The 26,036-nt window shown below is 41.6% G+C and overlaps 1 protein-coding gene across 6 annotated transcripts in view; it reads left to right on the top strand.

Moving 5' to 3' along the window:
- Positions 1-26,036, top strand: part of ccdc186 (coiled-coil domain-containing protein 186) — a 149,773-nt gene that overhangs the window by 86,556 nt on the left and 37,181 nt on the right. For all 6 annotated transcript variants that reach the window (XM_045702015.2, XM_082965585.1, XM_014157070.3 and 3 more), the window contains one exon: positions 18,123-18,312. In XM_045702015.2, the coding sequence (XP_045557971.1) occupies positions 18,123-18,312 (190 nt within the window). The remainder of the gene's footprint in view (positions 1-18,122; positions 18,313-26,036) is intronic.

Genomic DNA, 26,036 nt, shown 5'->3' on the forward strand with positions numbered 1-26,036 from the left:
TGCGGAGATCATCCGTTCACCTACTCTGCATCTCACAAAGACACGGCGGTTGAAAACAAAAATCTCAAATTTGGACTCATCAGACCAAAGGACAGATTTCCACCAGTCTAATGTCCATTGCTTGTGTTTCTTGGCCCAAGCAAGTCTCTTCTTCTTATTGGTGTCCTTTAGTAGTGGTTTCTTTGCAGCAATTCGACCATGAAGGCCTGCTCACGCAGTCTCCTCTGAACAGTTGATGTTGAAATGTGTCTGTTACTTGAACTCTGTGAAGCATTTATTTGGGCTGCAATCTGAGGTGCAGTTAACTCTAATTAACTTGTCCTCTGCTGCAGAGGTAACTCTGGGTCTTCCTTTCCTGTGGCGGCCCTCATGAGAGCCAGTTTCATCATAGCGCCTGATTGTTTTTGCGACTGCACTTGAAGAAAATGTGAAGTTCTTGACATTTTCCAGATTGACTGACCTTCATGTCTTAAAGTAATGATTGCCTGTCATTTCTCTTTTCTTGAGAGTGTGATGTGTATTCTTGTTGAAAGCCGAAACCTGAACTAGAGACCTCGGTTTAAAAGCTGACAGAGTTTTTATATACTTTTGTTTTATTTTGGATCCTGTGGCTCTGTTGGGGTTAGTTGCTGTGAGCGCTGCAGTCTGTCGCGGGATCCTGCCAGATTCCGCATAGGGGGAGAGACCCGAAAGCCCAGCTAGCCTAGCTGGCTCGGCGGTCTCAAATGGAGGTCGCTATTGAACATTTCCAGCGCTGCAGGAGCTTTGTTTACTTTGCTTTGTTCCGGGACAATGTGGATCGCTCTGACTTTCAATGTACCAGCTGCTGCTTGTGGAGGACTACAGGTGCGCAGTGTCTCCTCTTAACTTGTTATGGATAGGGGGCAGTATTTTCACGGCCGGATAAAAAAAATGTACCCGATTTAATCTGGTTATTACTCCTGCCCAGAAACTAGAATATGCATATAATTAGTAGCTTTGGATAGGAAACACTCCAAAGTTTCTAAAACTGTTTGAATGGTGTCTGTGAGTATAACAGAACTCAAATGGCAGGCCAAAACCTGAGAAGATTCTGTACAGGAAGTACCCTGTCTGACCATTTCTTGGCCTTCTTTGTCATCTCTATCCAAAACAGAGGATCTCTGCTGTAACGTGACACTTTCTAAGGCTCCCATAGGCTTTCAGAAGGCGCCAGAATGTTGAATGATGACTCTGCAGTCTCTGGCTGAAAAACAGTAGCGCATTTGGATAGTGGTCGATCTGAGAACAATGAGACGGGCGCACGCGTGCACGTGGAGAGGCCATTTTACATTTGCAGTCTTTGAACGAAAACAACGACTCCCGGTCGGAATATTATCGCTATTTTACGAGAAAAATCGCATAAAAATTGATTTTAAACAGCGTTTAACCTGTTAGGGCTAGGGGGCAGTATTGACACAGCTGGATAAAAAACGTACCCGATTTAATCTGGTTATTACTCCTGCCCAGAAACTAGAATATGCATATAATTAGTAGCTTTGGATAGAAAACACTCCAAAGTTTCTAAAACTGTTTGAATGGTGTCTGTGAGTATAACAGAACTCAAATGGCAGGTCAAAACCTGAGAAGATTCTGTACAGGAAGTACCCTGTCTGACCATTTCTTGGCCTTCTTTGCCATCTCTATCCATTACAAAGGATCTCTGCTGTTACGTGACACTTCCTACGGCTCACATGGTCTCTCAGAAGGCGGCAAAAAGCTGAATCGTGGCTTTGCAGGCTCTGGCTGAAACAAAGTAGCGCGTTTGGATAGTGGCTGGTTACAGTACTGTGAGACTCAGGCTCGTGCCCGCGTCGACCGAATGCTTTGTTTTCTTTCCTCTGTTTACCTAAACGGAGATTCCCGGTCGGAATATTATCGCTTTTTTACGAGAAAAATGGCATAAAAATGGATTTTAAACAGCGGTTGACATGCTTCGAAGTACGGTAATGGAATATTTAGATTTTTTTTTGTCACGAATTGCGCCATGCTCGCGACCCTGATTTACCATTTCGGATAGTGTCTGGAACGCACGAACAAAACGCCGCTATTTGGATATAACGATGGATTATTTTGGACCAAACCAACATTTGTTATTGAAGTAGCAGTCCTGGGAGTGCATTCTGACGAAGACAACAAAGGTAATCAAACTTTTGTAATAGTAAATCTGATTTTGGTGAAGGCTAAACTTGCTGGGTGTCTAAATAGCTAGCCCGTGATGGCTGGGCTATGTACTTAGAATATTGCAAAATGTGCTTTCACCAAAAAGCTATTTTAAAATCGGACATATCGAGTGCATAGAGGAGTTCTGTATCTATAATTCTTAAAATAATTGTTATGCTTTTTGTGAACGTTTATCGTGAGTAATTTAGTAAATTGTTAGTAAATTCCCCGGAAGTTTGCGGGGGGTATGCTAGTTCTGAACGTTACATGCTAATGTAAAAGCTGGTTTTTGATATAAATATGAACTTGATTGAACAAAACATGCATGTATTGATAACATAATGTCCTAGGGTTGTCATCTGATGAAGATCATCAAAGGTTAGTGCTGCATTTAGCTGTGGTTTGGGTTTTTGTGACATTATATTCTAGCTTGAAAAATGGGTGTCTGATTATTTCTGGCTGGGTACTCTGCTGACATAATCTAATGTTTTGCTTTCGTTGTAAAGCCTTTTTGAAATCGGACAGTGTGGTTAGATTAACGAGAGTCTTGTCTTTAAAATGCTGTAAAATAGTCATATGTTTGAGAAATTGAAGTAATAGCATTTCTAAGGTATTTGAAAATCGCGCCACGGGATTCAACTGGCTGTTGCGTAGGTGGGACGAATTCGTCCTGCCTAGCCCAGAGAGGTTAACATGCTTCGAAGTACGGTAATGGAATATTTTGAATTTTTTTTGTCACGATACGCGTCCGCGCGTCACCCTTCGTTACCCTTCGAATAGTGTCTTGAACGCACTAACAAAACGCCGCTATTTGGATATAACTATGGATTATTTGGAACCAAACCAACATTTGTTGTTGAAGTAGAAGTCCTGGGAGTGCATTCTGACGAAGAACAGCAAAGGTAATCCAATTTTTCTTATAGTAAATCTGAGTTTGGTGAGGGCCAAACTTGGTGGGTGTCAAAATAGCTAGCCTGTGATGGCCGGGCTATCTACTCAGAATATTGCAAAATGTGCTTTCACCGAAAAGCTATTTTAAAATCGGACACCGCGATTGCATAAAAGAGTTCTGTATCTATAATTCTTAAAATAATTATGTTTTTTGTGAACGTTTATCGTGAGTAATTTAGTAAATTCACCGGCAGTGTTAGGTGGGAATGCTAGTTCTGAACGTCACATGCTAATGTAAAAAGCTGGTTTTTGATATAAATATGTACTTGATTGAACAAAACATGCATGTATTGTATAACATAATGTCCTAGGAGTGTCATCTGATGAAGATCATCAAAGGTTAGTGTTGCATTTAGCTGTGGTTTTGGTTTTTGTGACATTATATGCTAGCTTGAAAAATGGGTGTCTGATTATTTCTGGCTGGGTACTCTGCTGACATAATCTAATGTTTTGCTTTCGTTGTAAAGCCTTTTTGAAATCGGACAGTGTGGTTGGATTAACGAGAGTCTTATCTTTAAAATGGTGTAAAATAGTCCCACCTAGCCCATAGAGGTTAAAGGAAAGATTCACCAATTTTGAATGTTTATGTTATATAGTTTTTGTGCATCTCTGAATGATGTTCTATCGATTCCCGGGGTCATTTCATGTTTTCATGTGTATCTGAGTTATTCGCCATTAAAGGAATTTCAAGCAGGCAGATATACAGCCGGTATGACGAGTTTTGTTTATTTGATAAGGCAATAGCTCAGATACACATGAAAACACGAAATTACCCTTGGAATCGATAGAACATCACTCAGAGATGCACAAAAACAATTTAACATTCAAAATGGGTGAATCTTTCTTTAAAGGGATTTATTTTGAGAGCATGGAAATGAGAGTGGGGGAATAGGTGGAAGTAAAGAAACTGGCACTACGAGAATTCAAACCCCCCGTTACGAGCCTGCATCATCCAGAGGGGAACTACATCAACCTCCAGCACCTCATTCTTTCATGCAAAACGGGGACATATTCTATTTGTCGTGCATGGTCGAAGTCAGTCACTTTAGGTAAAAAACTAAATGAACAGGACCAGGTTTCCCGATAGGGATGGTACTTATGCTTACGAGTGTTTTAATGATGCATCGTTTCTATAACAGCCAAATATGTAACATTAATTTCCCATACCACCACATAGAGAGAACATTCACTAAGTATCTTTGGAACATGTGTCCATAGTGATAGGATCGAAAGGAAGGCAGCGATGCTCCCGGATCAGCTTTCTTCGTTTAAACCATAACATTAGAATGAATACACAATACTGATGACGGATCAGCTCCTGGATAGACTATCATCTAGGGCTGCACATTTTGAGGCTGTTATTTCTGATGGCTTAGCCTATAATAATGTAGTAAATCACATATTTGTCACATCATTGCACATGTTGTTACTCTTCATGAAATACACTTATTAGGTACACCCATCTAGTACCGGGTTGGAGCCCTCCTTTGGCTCCAGCCTGAATTCTTCAGGGCTTGGAAACGTTGCTTAATTGGTATCAAGGGACCTAACGTGTGTCAGGAAAGCATTCCCCACACCACCGCTACCAGCCTGAACCATTGACACCAGGCAGTAGGGCTGGGCGATATGACGATATATGTTGTGTGACGATGTTTTTCTATCGTTTCATATTATGCTCTATCGTTTATTTCATTGTGTTGCAAATTACACTCTTTACGGCAATATTTTTTGTCAATTGGACGACGCCTTGCATTCTTCCACACCTCCCGTGTAGAAGGAAATTTGCAACACAAACAAACATTGACGAGAGTGAATGTGACACAGAGCATGGAGACACGGAGCTCATACCTAAAAGAGGGGCTACTTCGGTCGCATGGACGTGGTTTGGGTATGAAAAGTCTGACATTGACCAGAGAACCGTCCTCTGCAATATATGCCGCAGGCCGGTCCCGACAACAGGCTCAAACACCACTAACCTCTTTTACCACCTATGCAAGATTCATGTGAAACAGTACGGTCGAGTGCTCAAAACAACCCCCAACTCAGATGTTGCAAGAGGCTTTTGCCCACGGCACACCATATGGCAAAGAATCACGAAGATGGAAGGAGATAACAGCTGCCGTTACAACTTACATCTGCAAAGACAAGGCCCCAATTTACACGGCCGAGAAATGGGGGTTTCGTGAGTTGGTGTGAACACTCGACCCAAGGTACCTGTCACGGCTGTTCGAATGATTGGACCAAAACGCTGCGTCAGTTTCGTTCCACGTATTTATTGGACAGTTATACTTAATGCGACACAAAATAAACTGAAGGAACAAAACAACAAACCATGACGCAGGAGGAACAAACACACTCACAAAATATAATCACCCGCAAAACACAAGTGGGACAAACATCAACTTAAATATGGCCTCCAATTAGAGACAATGACAACCAGCTGCCTCTAATTGGAGGTCATGCCAAACAAAACCCAACCTAGAAATACAAAACTAGAAACTAAACATAGAAATACAAAAATGGACAAACACCCCCCTGTCACGCCCTGACCTACTCTACCATAGAAAATAACAACTTACAATGGTCAGAATGTGAAATTACCAAATGCAAATTGATATGTGACACGTATTAATGCCAAAATAACATGCAAAACAGGCAAGCCCCCCCAAAAATATTTAGGCCTAAAATATATATTTTTATTTTGTTTGCAACTATAGTTGAAGTGTTTTCTAATTACCTTTTTTAGATTTTATACATTAATATTTTAGATTTTGCCCAAAGGTTCTAAATAAAAGGATAAATAATCAAATATGGCTAAGTACCTTTTATTTGTTAAGTATAATTCAAAATGTAGCAAGAAATAGGCCTTTACATGTGGTCATTTTATATAAACTATTTATTCAGTGAATTTACAGAACGTGCTATATCGTGATATGTATCGTTATCGGGATATGAGATTTTGGCCATATCGCCCAGCTCTACCAGGTAGGATAGGGCCATGGACTCATGCTGCTTACGTCAAATCCTGACTGACATCAGAATGACGCAACAGGAACCGGGATTCGTCGGACAAGGCAATGTTTTTCCACTCAATTGTCCAGTACTGATGATCGCGTGACCACTGGAGCTGCTTGTTCTTGTTTTTAGCTGGTAGGAGTGGAACCTTGTGAGGTCTGCAATAGCCCATCCGTGACAAGGACGAGTTGTGCGTTCCGAGATGATGTTCTGCACACCACTGTTGTACTGGGTCGTTATTTGGCTGTTTGTGGCCTACCTATTAGCTTGCACGATTCTTTCCATTCTCCTTAGACTGCTCATCAACAAGCTGTTTTTGTCAACAGGACTGCCACCGACTGGATGTTTTTTTGTTTGTCGCACCATTCTTGCTAAACCCTTGACACTTTAGTACGTGAAAAGCCCAGGAGGCCGGCTGTTTCTGAGATACTGGAACCGGCGCGCCTGGCACCGACGTTCATACCACGCTCAAAGTCGCCTAGGCAACTCGTTTTGCCCATTCTAACGTTCAATCCAACAGTAACTGAATGACTTGATGCCTTATTTGCCTGCTTTATATTGCAAGCCACGGCCAAGTGACTAGGGCGGTGGTGATCATGACATTTTGTCTGCCGGTTATTGTCATGCAACAGACTGCCGGTCTCATGGTAATTGACCGTTAATTAACATACACACGTTCAGCATCTCCAGGCCTCTATGCATACAAGCTGCATACAAGCAGCTGATGTGCACCTTTGGTACATCTACTTGAAGGAAAACTGAGAGATTCTGCTTATAAACAGAGCAAGGGGACCGGGGACAATAGTTTGGTTAAACGGTACAAATATGACTTACGCAGATCGATCAAGATGGAAAAATACAAGCATGGGGACGAAGTGGAGGAGCGATTCAGCGGGTTGGACACAAGGCCTATGTGGCAGGGGCTCCTAACGATCACGGTATAAAAAAAGAAAGCCAGCCACATCACGGACATGTTCAATCTCTCCCTAGCTCAGGCCGCTATAACCACCTGCTTCAAGATGTCCGCTATCATCCAGTGCCCAAAAAAGGGAAAGTAACTTAACTGAATGACTACTGACCATTAGCACTCACTTCCATCATCATGAAGTGCTTCGAGAGACTAGTCAAAGATCATATCACCTCCTCCCTCCCCAACACACTCGACCCTCCAATTCGGCTACCGCACTGACAGATCCACGAACGATGCAATCGCCATTGCACTGCACACTGCCCTTAGCCACCTGTACAAAATGAATGCATATGTAAGGATGCTGTTCATCGACTACAGCGCGGTCTTCAATACCATAGTGCCCTCCCTATAAGCTCATTACAAAGCTCACAGCCGTGGGTCTGAACTCCTCCCTATGCAACTGGGTCCTGGACTTCCAGACGGGCCGCCCCCAGCTAGTGAAGGTAGGCAACATTACCTCCGCGACACTGATTATCATTACGGGGACCCACAAGGGTGCGTCCTCAGTCCCCTCCTGTATTCCCTGTATACCCACGACTGCGTGGCCTCACACAGTTCCAACTCTATCATCACGTTCGCTGACGACACGACAGTAGTTGGCCTGATCACCAACAATGACGAGACAGCCTACAGGGAGGAGGTAGGCAGTCTGATTGCATGGTGCCAGATAAACAACCTCTCCCTCAATGTTAGCAAGACAAAGGAACTGAATGTGGACTTCAGGAGGAACCAGGCTGGACACGCCCCCATCCTCATCAACAGGGCAGCCGTGGAGATGGTCAATAACTTCAAATTCCTCGGCATACACATCTCAGAGAAGCTGAAATGCTCTAATCACACGGACACCGTTGTGAAGAAGGCACGACAGCGACTCTTGAACAGGTCCTATACACTGGACTTAGTTATTTGGCAAGTTTAGTTGTGAATGATACAAACCTTAGAATGTCTTACAAATCTAAATATATATGGGCTGCATGATGCAACTATAGGCTATTGAGGATTTTAGAAAGTCTCAAAAAAAGGTTGTGCTTTGTTCCTTGCCTCAGGCTGCACAGCTGTTCTCTCATCAAGTGATCATATGTTCACCCATCAGACTATTCTCAATTTAATCTTGTCTTTACTAGTATGTAATATTTAGAGTGGCCCATTTATCAAATGGGCAGGGGAAAAAAGACATGCACTCGAATAGCGAATGGAGGCCACACGGTCTCCTACCGGTCCATTTTTCAATGATGCGCATTTCGGTGTTACAGCGGAGCGGTACATAATATGAGCAGCTGAGAAAAAAATATAAGAACACTTATTTCTCTCAATGCATCAACCACTGTTTGAGGAGTATGCTCTTACTGCGCGACAGGTGATATTTCGCTCAAACTCAGTATGCCATGGGCTCTCCAAACCATGTTCCTACAGCTACCCAGTGCTTAATTTGGGAAACCAAGTGAAATCTGTTTGGGAACATCGACAGTAACATGTTTTTGCAACAAAACATATTTCACTAAACTGTTGACAGCCCCTCTGCACGCTCGAAAAAGGAATAAAGGAGAGAGAGGAAATGGAAACGTGGTGGTGATAGTTTTGGTCACGACAATTTTTTTAAGTAACTCACAATTTTCCCAAAAAATAAGTTGAAATTGACTAAAGTATTTGGTCTCGACAGATCTTTATTTCACTGTTAATATTACAGAACTTAATATATCCATTTAAATCAGAAAATAATTATTAACACCACACTAAATAAAGTGGTTTGTCCGTTAAAAGTTGCAACATACTGCGGCGCAGCTTGCATGGTGCCGCAGAATTCTATGGCACGTTATTTAAGTGGCACGTTATTTAAGCGAGAACCACTGGTACCATTAATGCTAGTTAGTGCTAGTTTGACCACCAGAGGGCATCTTTGAGAAGCATTTGATAGTCTTCAATAGTGGCTGTACTAGAGAATGCAAGCACGCGGGAGACCGGGGTTCAATTCCCCAACAGGGAGGAAGGAGTAGGCTATCCTTGTAAATAAGAATTTGTTCTTAACTGATTCCATGTTTGTTATTTCATAGTTGTGATGTCTTCACTATTATTCTACAATGTAGAAAATAGTAAAAAATAAAGAAATACCCTGGAATGAGTAGGTGAGTCCAAACTTTTGACTGGTACTTGCTTAATTAATTTGATTAATATTATGGTGTTTCTATTCCTAGAAAAACTAAAAACCCTCTGGATTTCCGCTAGGATGGAACGGAAAATATGGCGTTGTACAACGTGACGGTCGGGAGTACAGTACTGGGCTATTTAGCTAAAGAAGCTCCGTGTCGTGCGGGCATGTGGGAGACCGGGGTTCAATTCCCCGACGGGGAAGAAAGAGTAGGCTGTCCTTGTAAATAAGAATTTGTTCTTAACCTGTTGGGGATAGGGGGCAGTATTTGCACGGCCGGATAAAAAACGTACCCGATTTAATCTGGTTACTACTCCTGCCCAGTAACTAGAATATGCATATAATTATTGGCTTTGGATAGAAAACACCCTAAAGTTTCTAAAACTGTTTGAATGGTGTCTGTGAGTATAACAGAACTCATATGGCAGGCAAAAACCTGAGAAGATTCCTTACAGGAAGTGGCCTGTCTGACAAGTTCTTGTTCTTCTTGGCTCTGTTTATTGAAAACTGAGGATCTTTGCTGTAACGTGACACTTCCTACGGCTCCCATAGGCTCTCAGAACCCGGGAAAAAGCTGAATGATGTAATTCCAGCCTCTGGCTGAAAAACATTAGCACGTTTGGATAGTGGCCGGTCAGAGTACCATCAGACTGAGGCTCGTGCACGAGTCGACCCCATGTTTTATTTTCTTTCGTCTTTGAACGTAAACACGCTTTCCCGGTCGGAATATTATCGCTTTTTTACGAGAAATATGGCATAAAAATGGATTTTAAACAGCGGTTGACATGCTTCGAAGTACGGTAATGGAATATTTAGAATTTTTCTGTCACGAAATGCGCCATGCTCGCCACCCTTATTTACCCTTTCGGATAGTGTCTTGAACGCACGAACAAAACGCCGCTGTTTGGATATAACAATGGATTATTTGGGACCAAACCAACATTTGTTATTGAAGTAGCAGTCCTGGGAGTGCATTCTGACGAAGAACACCAAAGGTAATCAAACTTTTCTAATAGTAAATCGGAGTTTGGTGAAGGCTAAACTTGCTGGGTGTCTAAATACATAGCCCTGTGATGCCGGGCTATCTACTGAGAATATTGCAAAATGTGCTTTCACCGAAAAGCTATTTTAAAATCGGACATATCGAGTGCATAGAGGAGTTCTGTATCTATAATTCTTTAAATAATTGTTATGTTTTTTGTGAACGTTTATCGTGAGTAATTTAGTAAATTCACCGGATGTTTGCGGGGGGTATGCTAGCTCTGAACGTCACATGCTAATGTAAAAAAGCTGGTTTTTGATATAAATATGAACTTGATTGAACAAAACATGCATGCATTGTATAACATAATGTCCTAGGGTTGTCATCTGATGAAGATCATCAAAGGTTAGTGCTGCATTTAGCTGTGGTTTTGTTTTTTGTGACATTATATGCTAGCTTGAAAAATGGGTGTCTGATTATTTCTGGCTTGGTACTCTGCTAATATAATCTAATGTTTTGCTTTCGTTGTAAAGCCTTTTTGAAATCGGACAGTGTAGTTAGATTAACGAGAGTCTTGTCTTTAAAATGCTGTAAAATAGTCATATGTTTGAAAAATTGAAGTTTTCGGATTTTAGAGGAATTTGTATTTCGCGCCACGCCCATCATTGGATATTGGAGCAGGTGTTCCGCTAGCGGAACGTCTAGATGTAAGAGGTTAACTGACTTGCCTAGTTAAATGAAGGTTACACTAAGAGCATAACATTTCTACAGACTAATTTTCTAATTCTAGTCTAACCAAGACCCAAATGGAGATTAAGTGAAAATAAAAATCTCATTGACTTTTGAAGACCAGTCCCCATGCTTGTCTCAGAGCAGCGCGAAACGGTGCTAAAATAGTTGTAGGCTATTGCTTCAAATCCTATTGCATGTAACTTCAATATGCTCTTTAACCTCTATGGGCTAGGTGGGACGTTTGCATCCCACCTACTCAACAGCCAGTGTAATCCCGTGGCGCGTTATTCAAATACCTAAAAAATGCAAAGACTTATTTTACACCATTTTAAAGACAAGACTCTCGTTAATCTAACCACACTGTCCGATTTCAAAAAGGCTTTACAACGAAAGCAAAACATTAGATTATGTCAGCAGAGTACCCAGCCAGAAATAATCAGACACCCATTTTTCAAGCTAGCATATAATGTCACATAAACCCAAACCACAGCTAAATGCAGCACTAACCTTTGATGATCTTCATCAGATGACAACCCTGGATATTATGTTATACAATACATGCATGTTTTGTTCAATCAAGTTCATATTTATATCAAAAACCAGCTTTTTACATTAGCATGTGACTAGCATGTGACTAGCATTCCCACCGAACACTGCCGGTGAATTTACTAAATTACTCACGATAAACGTTCACAAAAAGCATAACAATTATTTTAAGAATTATAGATACAGAACTCCTCTATGCACTCGATATGTCCGATTTTAAAATAGCTTTTCGGTGAAAGCACATTTTGCAATATTCTCAGTAGATAGCCCGGCATCACAGGGCTATGTATTTAGACACCCAGCAAGTTTAGCCTTCACCAAACTCCGATTTACTATTAGAAAAGTTTGATTACCTTTGGTGTTCTTCGTCAGAATGCACTCCCAGGACTGCTACTTCAATAACAAATGTTGGTTTGGTCCCAAATAATCCATTGTTATATCCAAACAGCGGCGTTTTGTTCGTGCGTTCAAGACACTATCCGAAAGGGTAAATAAGGGTGGCGAGCATGGCGCATTTCGTGACAGAAAAATTCTAAATATTCCATTACCATACTTCGAAGCATGTCAACCGCTTTTTAAAATCAATTTTTATGCCATTTTTCTCGTAAAAAAAGCGATACTATTCCGACCGGGAAAGCCTGTATACGTACAAAGAGAGAGAAAATAAATACATCTCGTGCCCTCGTGCGCGAGCGTGAGTCTCAGAGTATTCTGACCAGCCACTATCCAAACGCGATAATGTGTTTCAGCCAGAGGCTGCCTCGATATCATTCAGCTTTTTCCTGGGTTCTGAGAGCCTATGGGAGCCGTAGGAAATGTCACGTTACGGCAAAGATCCTCAGTCTTCAATAAAAAGAGCCAAGATGAACAACAACTTGTCAGAGAGGGCGCTTCCTGTTTGGAATCTTCTCAGGTTTTTGCCTGCCATATGAGTTCTGTTATACTCACAGACACCATTCAAACAGTTTTAGAAACTTTAGGGTGTTTTCTATCCAAAGCCAATAATTATATGCATATTCTAGTTACTGGGCAGGAGTAGTAACCAGATTAAATCGGGTACGTTTTTTTATCCGGCCGTGTCAATACTGCCCCCTAGCCCTAACAGGTTAAATAAATTAAAAAGTACACCACTTTGAACAGCACATTACTCAACACTAGTGAGACTCTTGTCGCCTATGGTAGGCCTACAGTATATCGAAAAATATTACGTGATTCTCCGCCAATAATTACATATAGAGGATTAGAGGATATTTCTGTAATTCAGTGATTTTTATTCCCAATAGTAATTCGTTATGGATCCATAACTAAATAAACATTGCAGTTTTGAAAGAGTATTTTTATCATTATTTTATTAACTTCTCTGGGAAAGGGGGGCAGTATTGAGTAGCTTGGATGAATGAGGTGCCCAGAGTAAACTGCCTGTTACTCAGGCCCAAAACCTAGAATATTCATATAATTAGTATATTTGGATAGAAAACACTCTGAAGTTTCTAAAACTGTTCGAATGATGTATGTGAGTATAACAGAACTCGTATGGCAGGCGAAAACCTGAGAACAAATCCAACCAGGAAATGGGAAATCTGAGGTTTGTAGTTTTTCAAGTGATTGCCTATCCAATATACAGTGTCTGTGTGGTCATATTGCACTTCCTAAGGCTTCCACTAGATGTCAACAGTCTTTAGAACATTGTTTCAGGATTCTACTGTGAATGGGAAGAGAATGAGAGCTGTTGGAATCCGGTGTCTGGCAGTAGGCCATCATCTCAGTCATGTGCGCGCACGGGCGGGAGCATGAGCTCCCTTCTCTTTCCTTTATGAAGACAAAGGAATTGTCCGGTTGGAAAATGATTGAAGACTTATGATAAAAACAACCCAAAGATTGATTCTATACATCTTTTGACATGTTTCTACGAACTGTAATGTTACTATTTTGACTTTTCGTCTGGACTAAACGCGCGCTCTTGTGAATTTGGAATGCTGGACTAAATGCGCGAACAAAAAGGAGGTATTTGGACATAAAGATGAACTTTATCGAAACAAAATGAACATTTACATTTACGTCATTTAGCAGACGCTCTTATCCAGAGCGACTTACAAATTGGTGCATTCACCTTATGATATCCAGTGGAACAACCACTTTACAATAGTACATCTATATCTTTTTGGGGGGGGAGGGTAGGGGGGGGGGGGGGGGGGTTTAGAAGGATTACTTAATCCTATCCCAGGTATTCCTTAAAGAGGTGGGGTTTCAGGTGTCTCCGGAAGGTGGTGATTGACTCCGCTGTCCTGGCGTCGTGAGGGAGCTTGTTCCACCATTGGGGTGCCAGAGCAGCGAACATTTATTGTGGAATTGGGATTCCTGGGAGTGCATTCCGATGACGATCATCAAAGGTAAGTGAATATTTATAATGCTATTTCTGACTTCTGTTGACTCCACAACATGGTGGGTATCTTTATGGCTTGTTTTGGTGACTGAGCGCTGTACTCAGATTATTACAAAGTGTGCTTTCGCCGTAAAGCTTTTTTGAAATCTGACACAGCGGTTGCATTAAGGAGAAGTTTATCTTTAATTCTATGCATAACAGTTGTATATTTTATCAACGTTTATGAGGAGTATTTCTGTAAATTGATGTCCTCATTCACCAGCAGTTTTGGAGGCAAAACATTTCTGAACATTATGTAAAATGAACTTTATCGAACAAAGCATACATGTATTTTGTAACATGAAGTACTATGAGTGCCATCTGATGAAGATCATCAAAGGTTAGTGATTAATTTTAGTTGTATTTCTGGTTTTTGTGATGCCTCTCCTTGCTTGGAAAATGGCTGTGTGGTTTTTCTTGTCTTGGTGCTGTCCTAACATAATCTAATGGTATGCTTTTGCCGTAAAGCCTTTTTGAAATCGGAGACTGTGGTTGGATTAATGAGAAGTTTATCTTTAAAATGGTTTATAGTACTTGTATGTGTGAGAAATTTGAATTATGAGATTTTTGTTGTTTTGAATTTGGCGCTCTGCTATTTCACTGGCTGTTGGCATAGGATCACATTTCCCAGAGAGGTTAACAAAAGCATAAAGATGCCATTATTAGTTACATTGTTTTAATTTGAACGTGCAGACTGGCACTAAGAACAGAACTGCGGGAACGTTTCCCTAGTCAGTGCCATTATTAGTGCAATGCCCCTTAACTTCTTGCGGATCAGTGGGACGCTACCGTCCCATTCGAGACCTTCCGGTGAAATTGCAGAGCGCCAAATTCAAATTAAATTATTATAAATATTAAACTTTCATGAAATCACAAGTGCAATACATCAAAATAAAACTTAACTTGTTGTTAATCCAGCCGCCGTGTCAGATTTCAAAAAGGCTTTACAGCGCCCAGCACACAAATGCATAACAAATCATTTTCAACTAGGGAGTTGCGACATGAAAGTCAGAAATAGCGATATAATATATGCCTTACCTTTGAAGATCTTCTTCTATTGGCACTCCAAAAGGTCCCAGTTACATTACAAATGGTCCTTTTGTTCGATAATGTCCTTCTTTATATCCATAAAAACTCAGTTTAGCTGGCGCACTTCAGTCTAATCCACCCGGTTTCCCTCCTTCAAAATGCATACAAAATGAATCCCAAATGTTACCAATAAACTTATCCAAACAAGGCAATCAACATTTATAATCAAACAATAGGTACCCTAATACGCAAATAAACAATACAATTTAAGACGGAGAATCGTTATTGTCTTTACCGGAGATAAACAAAAAGAACGCGCCATGCGCTTGGAAACACTACAGCCTAAATGGGAGCCACTTAGAAAAACTACAACTTCTCCCAAATGTTTTTTTAAACCAGCCTGAAACTCTTTCTAAAGACTGTTGACATCTAGTGGAATCCCTAGGAACTGCAATTTGGGAGGGTTTCGCCTTGTAATAAAAATGCCAGCCATTGAAATCAGTGGTAGGCTGAATTTCTTTTTTTGGGGGGGATGGTTTGTCCTCGGGGTTACGCCTTCCATTTCAGTTCTGTTATACTCACAGACATCATTTTTATTTCACAGTTTTGAAACTTTAGAGTGTTTTCTATCCAAATCTACCAATTATATGCATATCCTAGCTTCTGGGCCTGAGTAGCAGGCAGTTTACTTTGGGCACGCTTTTCATCCGGACGTCAAAATACCGCCCCCTATCCCAAAGAAGTTAACCTCTCTAGGCTAGGCGGGACGAATTCGTCCCACCTACGTAACAGCCACTTGCAGCCTGTGGCGCGATTTTCAAAATCTTAAAAATCCTATTACTTCAATTTCTCAAACATATGACTATTTTACAGCCATTTAAAGATAAGACTCTCGTTAATCTAACCACACTGTCCGATTTCAAAAAGGCTTTACAACGAAAGCAAAACATTAGATTATGTCAGCAGAGTACCAAGCCAGAAATAATCAGACACCCATTTTTCAAGCCAGCATATAATGTCACCAAAACCCAGAAGACAGCTAAATGCAGCACTCACCTTTGATGATCTTCATCAGATGACAACCCTAGGACATTATGTTATACAATACATGCATGTTTTGTTCAATCAAGTTCATATTTATATCAAAAACCAGCTTTTTACATTAGCATGTGACGTTCAGAACTAGCATACCCCCCGCAAACTTACGGGGAATTCGCTAACATTTTACTAAATTACTCACGATAAACGTTCACAAAAAGCATAACAATTATTTTAAGAATTATAGATACAGACCTCCTCTATGCACTCGATATGTCCGATTTTAAAATAGCTTTTTGGTGAAAGCACATTTTGCAATATTCTAAGTACATAGCCCAGGCATCACGGGCTCGCTATTTAGACACCCGGCAAGTTTAGCACTCACCATAATCATATTTACTATTATAAAAATGTCATTACCTTTTGTTGTCTTCGTCAGAATGCACACCCAGGACGTCTACTTCAATAACAAATGTTGGTTTGGTCCAAAATAATCCATCGTTATATCCGAATAGCGGCGTTTTGTTCGTGCGTTCCAGACACTATCCGAAATAGTAAAGAAGTGTCGCGCGCTTGGCGCAATTCCTGACAATAAAATTCAAAGTATTCCATTGCCGTACGTCGAAGCATGTCAACCGCTGTTTAAAATCAATTTTTACGTCATTTTTCTCGTAGAAAAGCGATAATATTCCGACAGGGAATCTCCTTTTCGGCAAACAGAGGAAAAAATCCCAAAGGCGGGGGCGGTCGGGGTCACGCGCATAAGCTAGTGTCTCTTGATGGGCCACTTGAGAAAGGCGATAATGTGTTTCAGCCTGGGGCTGGAATGACGACATTCTCTTTTTTTCCCGGGCTCTGAGAGCCTATGGAAGACGTGGGAAGTGTCACGTTAGAGCAGAGATCCTTAGTAAATGATAGAGATGGCAAAGAAGTTCCAGAAATGGTCAGACAGGCCACTTCCTGTAAAGGAATCTCTCAGGTTTTGACCTGCCATTTGAGTTCTGTTATACTCACAGACACCATTCAAACAGTTTTAGAAAATTTAGGGTGTTTTCTATCCATATGTAATAAGTATATGCATATTCTAGTTACTGAGTAGGAGTGGTAACCAGATTAAATCGGGTATGTTTTTTATCCAGCCGTGTCAATGCTGCCCCCTAGCCCTAACAGGTTAAAGTGTTGCCAGTGTAGCAGGCGGCACGGGTATTGAACCAGCATCTGTAGCAACACAGCTTGCACTGCTATGCAGTGTCTTAGACCGTTGCGACACTTATCTCCAATATATCGTCCATGTAAAAAACCTGTCTGATCTTGATGAACAATATCTGTTAAAGCCTTTTTTATTCTATGTGCTATGCATTTCGCCAGGATTTTCGCACAACAGTGAAGTGTAGGAGGCCTCCAGTTTTTTAAATGGACTGGATCTTTTATACTTACCACCTGGGTCCTGTTTTAGTAGTTATGAAATCAGACCACCTTGAGTACCTGTAGTAGGGTGGCTACTTTGAAGAATCTCAAATATAAAATATATTTTGATTTGTTTATCACTTTTTTGGTTACTACATGATTCCATGTGTTATTTCATTTTTTTTTGTCTTCACTATTATTCTACAATGTAGAAAATAGTAAAAATAAAAAATAACATTTGAATGAGTAGGTGTCCAAACTTTTGACTGATATATATTTTAAAAAAGTTAAATGATTCCTGTACTGCCCGTTCCTGTGGATTGTCATTCTTTTCCCGTCCTGTCCCGAAATTGACTTTAGAATTTCACTCCCATTGCTGGACGAGTCCCGCGGGACTCCCAAGGTAATATCAACCTCTAGCGGGAGGGCAAAGCATAATTTAACATTGCACTTATCTGTTCTACGAGTAGCCCAAGTCTTTAATTACAAGCTTTTGGGTTAGGTGCAACTTTAGTAACAATGGTTTTGAGAAACAGCTCAGATATAACAATGCTCCTATGAAGGTTTTAATGATTTAGGAAACAGGGCCCAAGGACAACAGACCTTCAGAATTGGAGCTGAGCACCCTTGCCCTTAAAAAATGTGATTCTGTTTGTGTGTTTGTCTTTTATTATCTGACTTGCATATTCAATGTATTTTGCAGACTGAGCGTCTCCGGAAGGAGGAGGCCCTGCGGCAGGATGAGGTCCAGGCTCTGCAGGCGGAGAGGGCCACGCTGCAGATGGAGACGGCCCAGCTGAAGACCCGTGTGGAGGAGCAGAGGGACGAGTTGCATACCCAGAAGAGGAAACAGGCGGCCAACATCAAGGACCTGACCAAGCAGCTAACTCTAGGTCAGAAACCGTCCACAGTCTAACTACATAGTTGATGGTGCGTCAGAAATCAACCACACTCAAATCAAGATGTTACCACAAGGTTAGAAACCTTCCACGTTTCAGACCTGGGTTCAATTACATGTGTAGTGAAATATTTATTATTTAAACACTTATTTTCTAATATTGTTGCCAAGTCAGCTATTTCTATTTGAAAGTATTTCAAAATAAAAATAAAATGCAATTGCGAATTACCGTCATCCAAAATTCCATGACCATCACAGCCCTAGTTATGGTATGTAACCCCGGTTCTCTGAAGGAGTTGAGGGAGACATTTCACTATGGGAAACGGCCTTGTGCGGGTCATTCGCTGAAGACGTATTCAATCTCGCCTAACAGGCAAATAAGGGATTTGCGGGTGTAAGCCTTGCCTGCCTATACTGTATAACACGCCCCAAGCCATGGTTCCCTCATCCCTCATGCAAATCGTGCAAGAGGGTCAATCTGGTGAGAAGTCTCCCTCATCTCTTTCGGGGGAACCGGCAGGTAGCTTAGTGGGCCGATAACCAAAAGGTTGCTCGCTGGTTCAAATCCCCAAGCCGGCAAGGTGGAACACTCTGCCCTTGAGCAGTTAACAGTTAACCTCCAACAGTAACTGGTCCCTGTGCGTTGACTATGGAACACTTGCAAAACGCCCTTTGCCAATAGCCTGTTTCCTGTGAAGCTTGTGTTGTGTTACATGGTAATGTACCTGATCCATCCTACTCAGCTCCAGCGCCAAAGACTGTGTGCGCTAGGGAGGGCACAGTGACGCCTAGACGATAGAACCTCACAAAGGTGTGAGGGGAAGCCCAACTAGCCACCGCACAAATCTCAGAGGAGGAGATGCACCTGAACAGTGTCCATGAAGTAGCAATTCCAGTGGAATGCTCCCTGACGCCCAGGACTGCAGTCCCCAACAACTGTACACCTTGGCAATTGCCTCCACTAACCAATGGGAAAGGCGTTGTTTGGATGAAGCCCTACCCCGGGCAGGGTTGGCAAGCAATCAAACAATTGGTCAAACAATATGCCAAGTGTAAATACAGTAATGTACACACACTTAAGGTAAAAACATTTTTTTTTCAGCAAAATTGTGTTTTTTAGACACAACTTGGTGTTTTTTTTTCTGCATATAAAGTCTTGGGCGGACCATCTAGCTGTAAAAAATAAATTAAAAATGACAAAAAAATAAAAATAAGGTTTCCATGTAAACATAAACAGCTAAAACCAGATAGAAAGTATTTAGAAAAGTTAAAGCTGCATTATGTAACTTTTTTGGGCGACCTGACCAAATTCACATAGAAATGTGAGTTTTAGATCGGATCTGTTGGATGTACCGCCAAATTCTCGTGGCTTATGGTAGAGAAATGAACATTCAATTTTCTGGCAACAGCTCTGGTGGACACACATTCCTGCAGTCAGCATGCCAATTGCACTCTTCCTCAACTTTGGCATTGTGTTGTGACATAACTACACATTTGAATCGGCTTCATGATATGCCACACCTGTCAGGTGGATGGATTATCTTGGCAAAGAAGAAATGCTCACTAACAGGGATGTAAACACATTTTTGCACAAAATTTGATTAGAAATAAGCGTATGGACATTTTCTTGGATATTTTATTTCAGCTCATGAAACATGTCAACACTTTACATGTTGCATTTATATTTTTGTTCAGTGTAGCTTTTAAAACCACAATTCTCTCAGCTCCATGACAAAATGTGTAGAATTGGAGGAAATTAGGTTTAAAACAGCAAAATGTGTTCTTCCCTGCCAAGATGGGGGGGGGGGCCTCTAAAATGTTATTTCCCAGGTCCCGGACCGAATTTGCAGCCCACCTCCCCACTTGAGCCATGTCATGACATACCTGAACCACCTATTGAGATATATCTTTGGTTAAGTAAATCGGTTGATAAATTACGTGAAAAGGAGACTGGAGTGCGTCTTTAAAATCCACCGTTTCTGGGGGTTGAAAGTGATGGGGGCGGTCTACTAGGCTAACATATGGAATAGTGAGTGTTGCACAGTATACCGAAACATGAAATAGAATTTGAAAAAACGGTTCGGTACTAGAATTGTTGTAATTCTCGGTACTGCTGTCATGTACGAATTGAGTACATCGAGTCTGTCTAGTAATTTGTCTGAATGTTCTCATGGGAGCAGTAGCTAGCCAGGCTACTTGCGCATGCAGCTGATAGCGTGAGTCACTTTTGAGAAGCAAGAGAGAGGAGAGAGAAATTGCGAACAGCATGGCTTCTTCTAATGAAAACATCATGCCTTTATGTCTGTAGTTTGACAAAACTGGCTGCAGAAGCGAACTATGCGATTACATTGATTACAGAGCTGATGAGGGCCAGCCCACAGAAACAACAAAGTAAGAGGTGAACAACGCAGTGCAGTGCACGGATGGTTTAGTTCCAAAACGTCATAGAAATCAATTTTACACATATGCATTGTAACATGTTGTTATTCTACTAAATTAGAATCATTTTTGAGTGACAATAGCTAGGTTTCTGTCCATATGGCAACAGTTTTTATGTAAATATTCTAAAATCTGCATAAAGAACAGTGCGTGATGACGTAGTGCATACAAATAACTTTTGCGGTTAAATTCCCATGTCCCAGCGCATTTTCAACTCTAGTGATGATTTTCCTCACTAAAATGTTGTGTTATATAGTGAGTGCACGTTGTTGGCTAGAGCGCACGTATAGCCTATATGATGAGATTATTATGGACAAAAGATGAAGATTATTTTTATTTGTCGAACGGCAGCCAGGCATTAATGATCATGTCACCAGAATAAGACCCTCGTTATTTATTGGAAAGCAGCATTAAGCTTTCACCACCCTGTGAAGTTCATCATAACTTACACGCTTTCCTGACAAGTCATAGTGGGAGGATCCCACATGTCATCGCGTTATTATAAGTTTACTTCGATATGATGGTTATTATATCAATATTTGTACATAAGTGTTTCCACCTATATTTCTCGCATAATTAATTTTAATGACACAAAAGATCCCATCTTGTCAAGCGTATTTTGTTTTGTCGACTTTTGGAACGTTTACAGAATAATGTTCTGTTTCCATCAGGCCTGTCATAAAATGTTTTATCTGACATGTACTTTACTCGCATAAAAAGTTTGGATGGAAAGCTGGTTATAGTCATGAACGTACATTCAGCATCACATTCATGTAAGAATTATAATGTGATTACACAACCCAAAGTAATGGGAAATGCACTCATAACTTGACAGCAATATACACTGCTCAAAAAAATAAAGGGAACACTTAAACAACACAATGTAACTCCCAAGTCAATCACACTTCTGTGAAATCAAACTGTCCACTTAGGAAGCAACACTGATTGACAATACATTTCACATGCTGTTGTGCAAATGGAATAGACAACAGGTGGAAATTATGGGCAATTAGCAAGACACCCCCAATAAAGGAGTGGTTCTGCAGGTGGGGACCACAGACCACTTCTCAGTTCCTATGCTTCCTGGCTGATGTTTTGGTCACTTTTGAATGCTGGCGGTGCTTTCACTCTAGTGGTAGCATGAGACGGAGTCTACAACCCACACAAGTGGCTCAGGTAGTGCAGCTCATCCAGGATGGCACATCAATGCGAGCTGTGGCAAGAAGGTTTGCTGTGTCTGTCAGCGTAGTGTCCAGAGCATGGAGGCGCTACCAGGAGACAGGCTAGTACATCAGGAGACGTGGAGGAGGCCGTAGGAGGGCAACAACCCAGCAGCAGGACCGCTACCTCCGCCTTTGTGCAAGGAGGAGCAGGAGGAGCACTGCCAGAGCCCTGCAAAATGACCTCCAGCAGGCCACAAATGTGCATGTGTCTGCTCAAACGGTCAGAAACAGATTCCATGAGGGTGGTATGAGGGCCCGACGTCCACAGGTGGGGGTTGTGCTTACAGCCCAACACCGCGCAGGACGTTTGGCATTTGCCAGAGAACACCAAGATTGGCAAATTCGCCACTGGCGCCCTGTGCTCTTCACAGATGAAAGCAGGTTCACACTGAGCACGTGACAGACGTGACATAGTCTGGAGACGCCGTGGAGAACATTCTGCTGCCTGCAACATCCTCCAGCATGACCGGTTTGGCGGTGGGTCAGTCATGGTGTGGGGTGGCATTTCTTTGTGGGGCCGCACAGCCCTCCATGTGCTCGCCAGAGGTAGCCTGACTGCCATTAGGTACCGAGATGAGATCCTCAGACCCCTTGTGAGACCATATGCTGGTGCGGTTGGCCCTGGGTTCCTCCTAATGCAAGACAATGCTAGACCTCATGTGGCTGGAGTGTGTCAGCAGTTCCTGCAAGAGGAAGGCATTGATGCTATGGACTGGCCCGCCTGTTCCCCAGACCTGAATCAAATTGAGCACATCTGGGACATCATGTCTCGCTCCATCCACCAACGCCACGTTGCACCACAGACTGTCCAGGAGTTGGCGGATGCTTTAGTCCAGGTCTGGGAGGAGATCCCTCAGGAGACCATCCGCCACCTCATCAGGAGCATGCCCAGGCATTGTAGGGAGGTCATACAGGCACGTGGAGGCCACACACACTACTGAGCCTCATTTTGACTTGTTTTAAGGACATTACATCAAAGTTGGATCAGCCTGTAGTGTGGTTTTCCACTTTAATTTTGAGTGTGACTCCAAATCCAGACCTCCATGGGTTGATAAATTGGATTTCCATTGATTATTTTTGTGTGATTTTGTTGTCAGCACATTTAACTATGTAAAGAAAAAAGTATTTAATTAGATTATTTCATTCATTCAGATCTAGGATGTGTTATTTTAGTGTTCCCTTTATTTTTTTGAGCAGTATATTTAGACTACTTTGCATTTGTCTGGGCTTGCTAGCATTAGCCACTAGCCAGCCAGCAGCCCTGGGAGGAGCATTGCACCCTGGGAAGTGAAATGCACTCTGGGAATTATAGTATGCTGTGTAAAATCGATTATATTAATATGGTGTGTAGACTATTGCAATATAGAAGCTTCAGAAATGAGCTTCAGTGTTGTCGTTTTGGAACTAAACTATTCATTTAATACATGAACCTCTCTAGGATAGGTGGCACCAAATCGTCCCACCTACGTAACAGCCAGTGTAATCCTGTGGCGCGTTATTCAAAAACCTTAGAAATGCAAAAACTTCAATTTTTCAAACATATGACTATTTTACAGCATTTTAAAGACAAGACTCTCGTTAATCTAACCACACTGTCCGATATCAAAAAGGCTTTACAACGAAAGCAAAACATTAGATTGTCAGCAGAGTACCCAGCCAGAAATAATCAGACACCCATTTTTCAAGCTAGCATATAATGTCACATAAACCCAAACCACAGCTAAATGCAGCACTAACCTTTGATGATCTTCATCAGATGACAACCCTAGAACATTGTTATACAATACATGCATGTTTTGTTCAATCAAGTTCATATTTGTATCAAAAACCAGCTTTTTACATTAGCATGTGACTAGCATGTGACTAGCATTCCCACCGAACACTGCCGGTAAATTTACTAAATTACTCACGATAAACGTTCACAAAAAGCATAACAATTATTTTAAGAATTATAGATACAGAACTCCTCTATGCACTCGATATGTCCGATTTTAAAATAGCTTTTCGGTGAAAGCACATTTTGCAATATTCTCAGTAGATAGCCCGGCATCACAGGGCTAGCTATTTAGACACCCAGCAAGTTTAGCACTCACCAAAGTCAGATTTACTATAAGAAAAATGTTATTACCTTTGCTGTCTTCGTCAGAAAGCACTCCCAGGACTTCTACTTCAATAACAAATGTTGGTTTGGTTCAAAATAATCCATAGTTATATCCAAACAGCGGCGTTTTGTTTGTGCGTTCAAGACACTATCCGAAAGGGTAAATAAGGGTGACGAGCATGGCGCAATTCGTGACAAAAAAATTCGAAATATTCCATTACCGTACTTCGAAGCATGTCAACCGCTGTTTAAAATCAATTTTTATGCCATTTTTCTCGTAAAAAAGCGATACTATTCCGACCGGGAATCTGCATTTAGGTAAACAGAGGAAAGAAAATAAAGCATTTGGTCGACTCGGGCACACGCCTAAGCCCACAGTACTCTGAGCGGCCACTTGCCAAACGCGATAATGTGTTTCAGCCAGAGCCTGCCTTGATATCCTTCAGCTTTTTCCCGGGCTCTGAGAGCCTATGGGAGCCGTAGGAAGTGTCACGTTATTGCAAAGATCCTAAATCTTCAATAAAAAGAGCCCAGATGAAACACAACTTGTCAGACAGGCCACTTCCTGCATGGAATCTTCTCAGGTTTTGGCCTGCCATATGAGTTCTGTTATACTCACAGACACCATTCAAACAGTTTTAGAAACTTTAGGGTGTTTTCTATCCAAAGCCAATAATTATATGCATATTCTAGTTACTGGGCAGGAGTAGTAACCAGATTAAATCGGGTACGTTTTTTATCCAGCCGTGTCAATACTGCCCCCTAGCCCTGACAGGTTAATTAGAATTAATTAGCTGAAATAAATAATGAATCATAGGTCTAATGAATGTCGTTTGACCCAATATTATGGCCATCGATTAGCAAATTAACCCTGATATGCATCAAATTACATTTAAAACCGTTTAGATGTAATTGTACCATTATTTTGTCTGCTCTGAGTCTCCGATATGGTTTTGCATAAGGAAAATTGAAGGGGTTCTTCTGTTATTTAATATGGTGTTTTATTTTTGCAAGATATTTCATATAGAATAGAAATTCTATTTATTTATTTTTTTCTACCAGTTATCAACATACACTGAGTATACAAAACAAACTGTTCTTTACATGACAGACTGACCAGGTGAGTTCAGGTGAAAGCTATGAACCCTTATTGATGTCACTTGTTAAATCCACTTCAATCAGTGTAGATGAAGGGGAAGAGACAAGTTAAAGGATTTTTAAGCCTTGAGATTATTGAGACATGAATGGGCAAGACAAAAGATTTAAGTGCCTTTGAACGGGGTATGGTAGTAGGTGCCAGGCACACTGGTTTGTGTCAAGAACGGGAACACTGCTGTGTTTTTCACGCTCAACAGTTTCTCGTGTGTATCAAGAATGGTCACCACACAAAGGACATCCAGCCAACTTGACACAGCTGTGGGAAGTAATGGCATCAACATGGGCCAGCATCCCTATGAAATGCTTTTGACACCTTGTCAAGGCCTATTTTGGCCGCAGTGGACAGGCCTCAGTGGATAGGGTCAAAAGCTTCAAGTTTCTTGGCGTGCACATTACTGAGGTCCTGAAATGGTCTCACCACACCAACATCTTTGTGAAGAAGGTGCAACAGCACCTCTACAACCTCAGGCAGCTGAAAAATTTGGCATGGCCCGAGACCGTCACAAACTTCTACAGATGCACCATTGAGAGTATTCTACAGGCTGCATCACCGCCTGGAATGGTTAACAGCTCCGCTCTCAACCGCATGGCTCTCCAGAGGGTGGTGCAGGCAGTCCAACTCATCACCGGGGGCACTGCTTACCCTCCAGGTCATCTACAGCACCCGATGTTAAAGAAAGGCCAAGAAGATCATTAAGGACCTCAACCACCCAAGCCACGGCCTATTCACTCGGCTACCGTCCGACAGAAGGTACAGGTGCATCAGAACTAAGACGGAGCGATAAAAAAACATATTCT

Source organism: Salmo salar, chromosome 19, assembly GCF_965601325.2.
Source record: "Salmo salar chromosome 19, fSalSal1, whole genome shotgun sequence".
Lineage (NCBI taxonomy): Eukaryota > Metazoa > Chordata > Actinopteri > Salmoniformes > Salmonidae > Salmo > Salmo salar.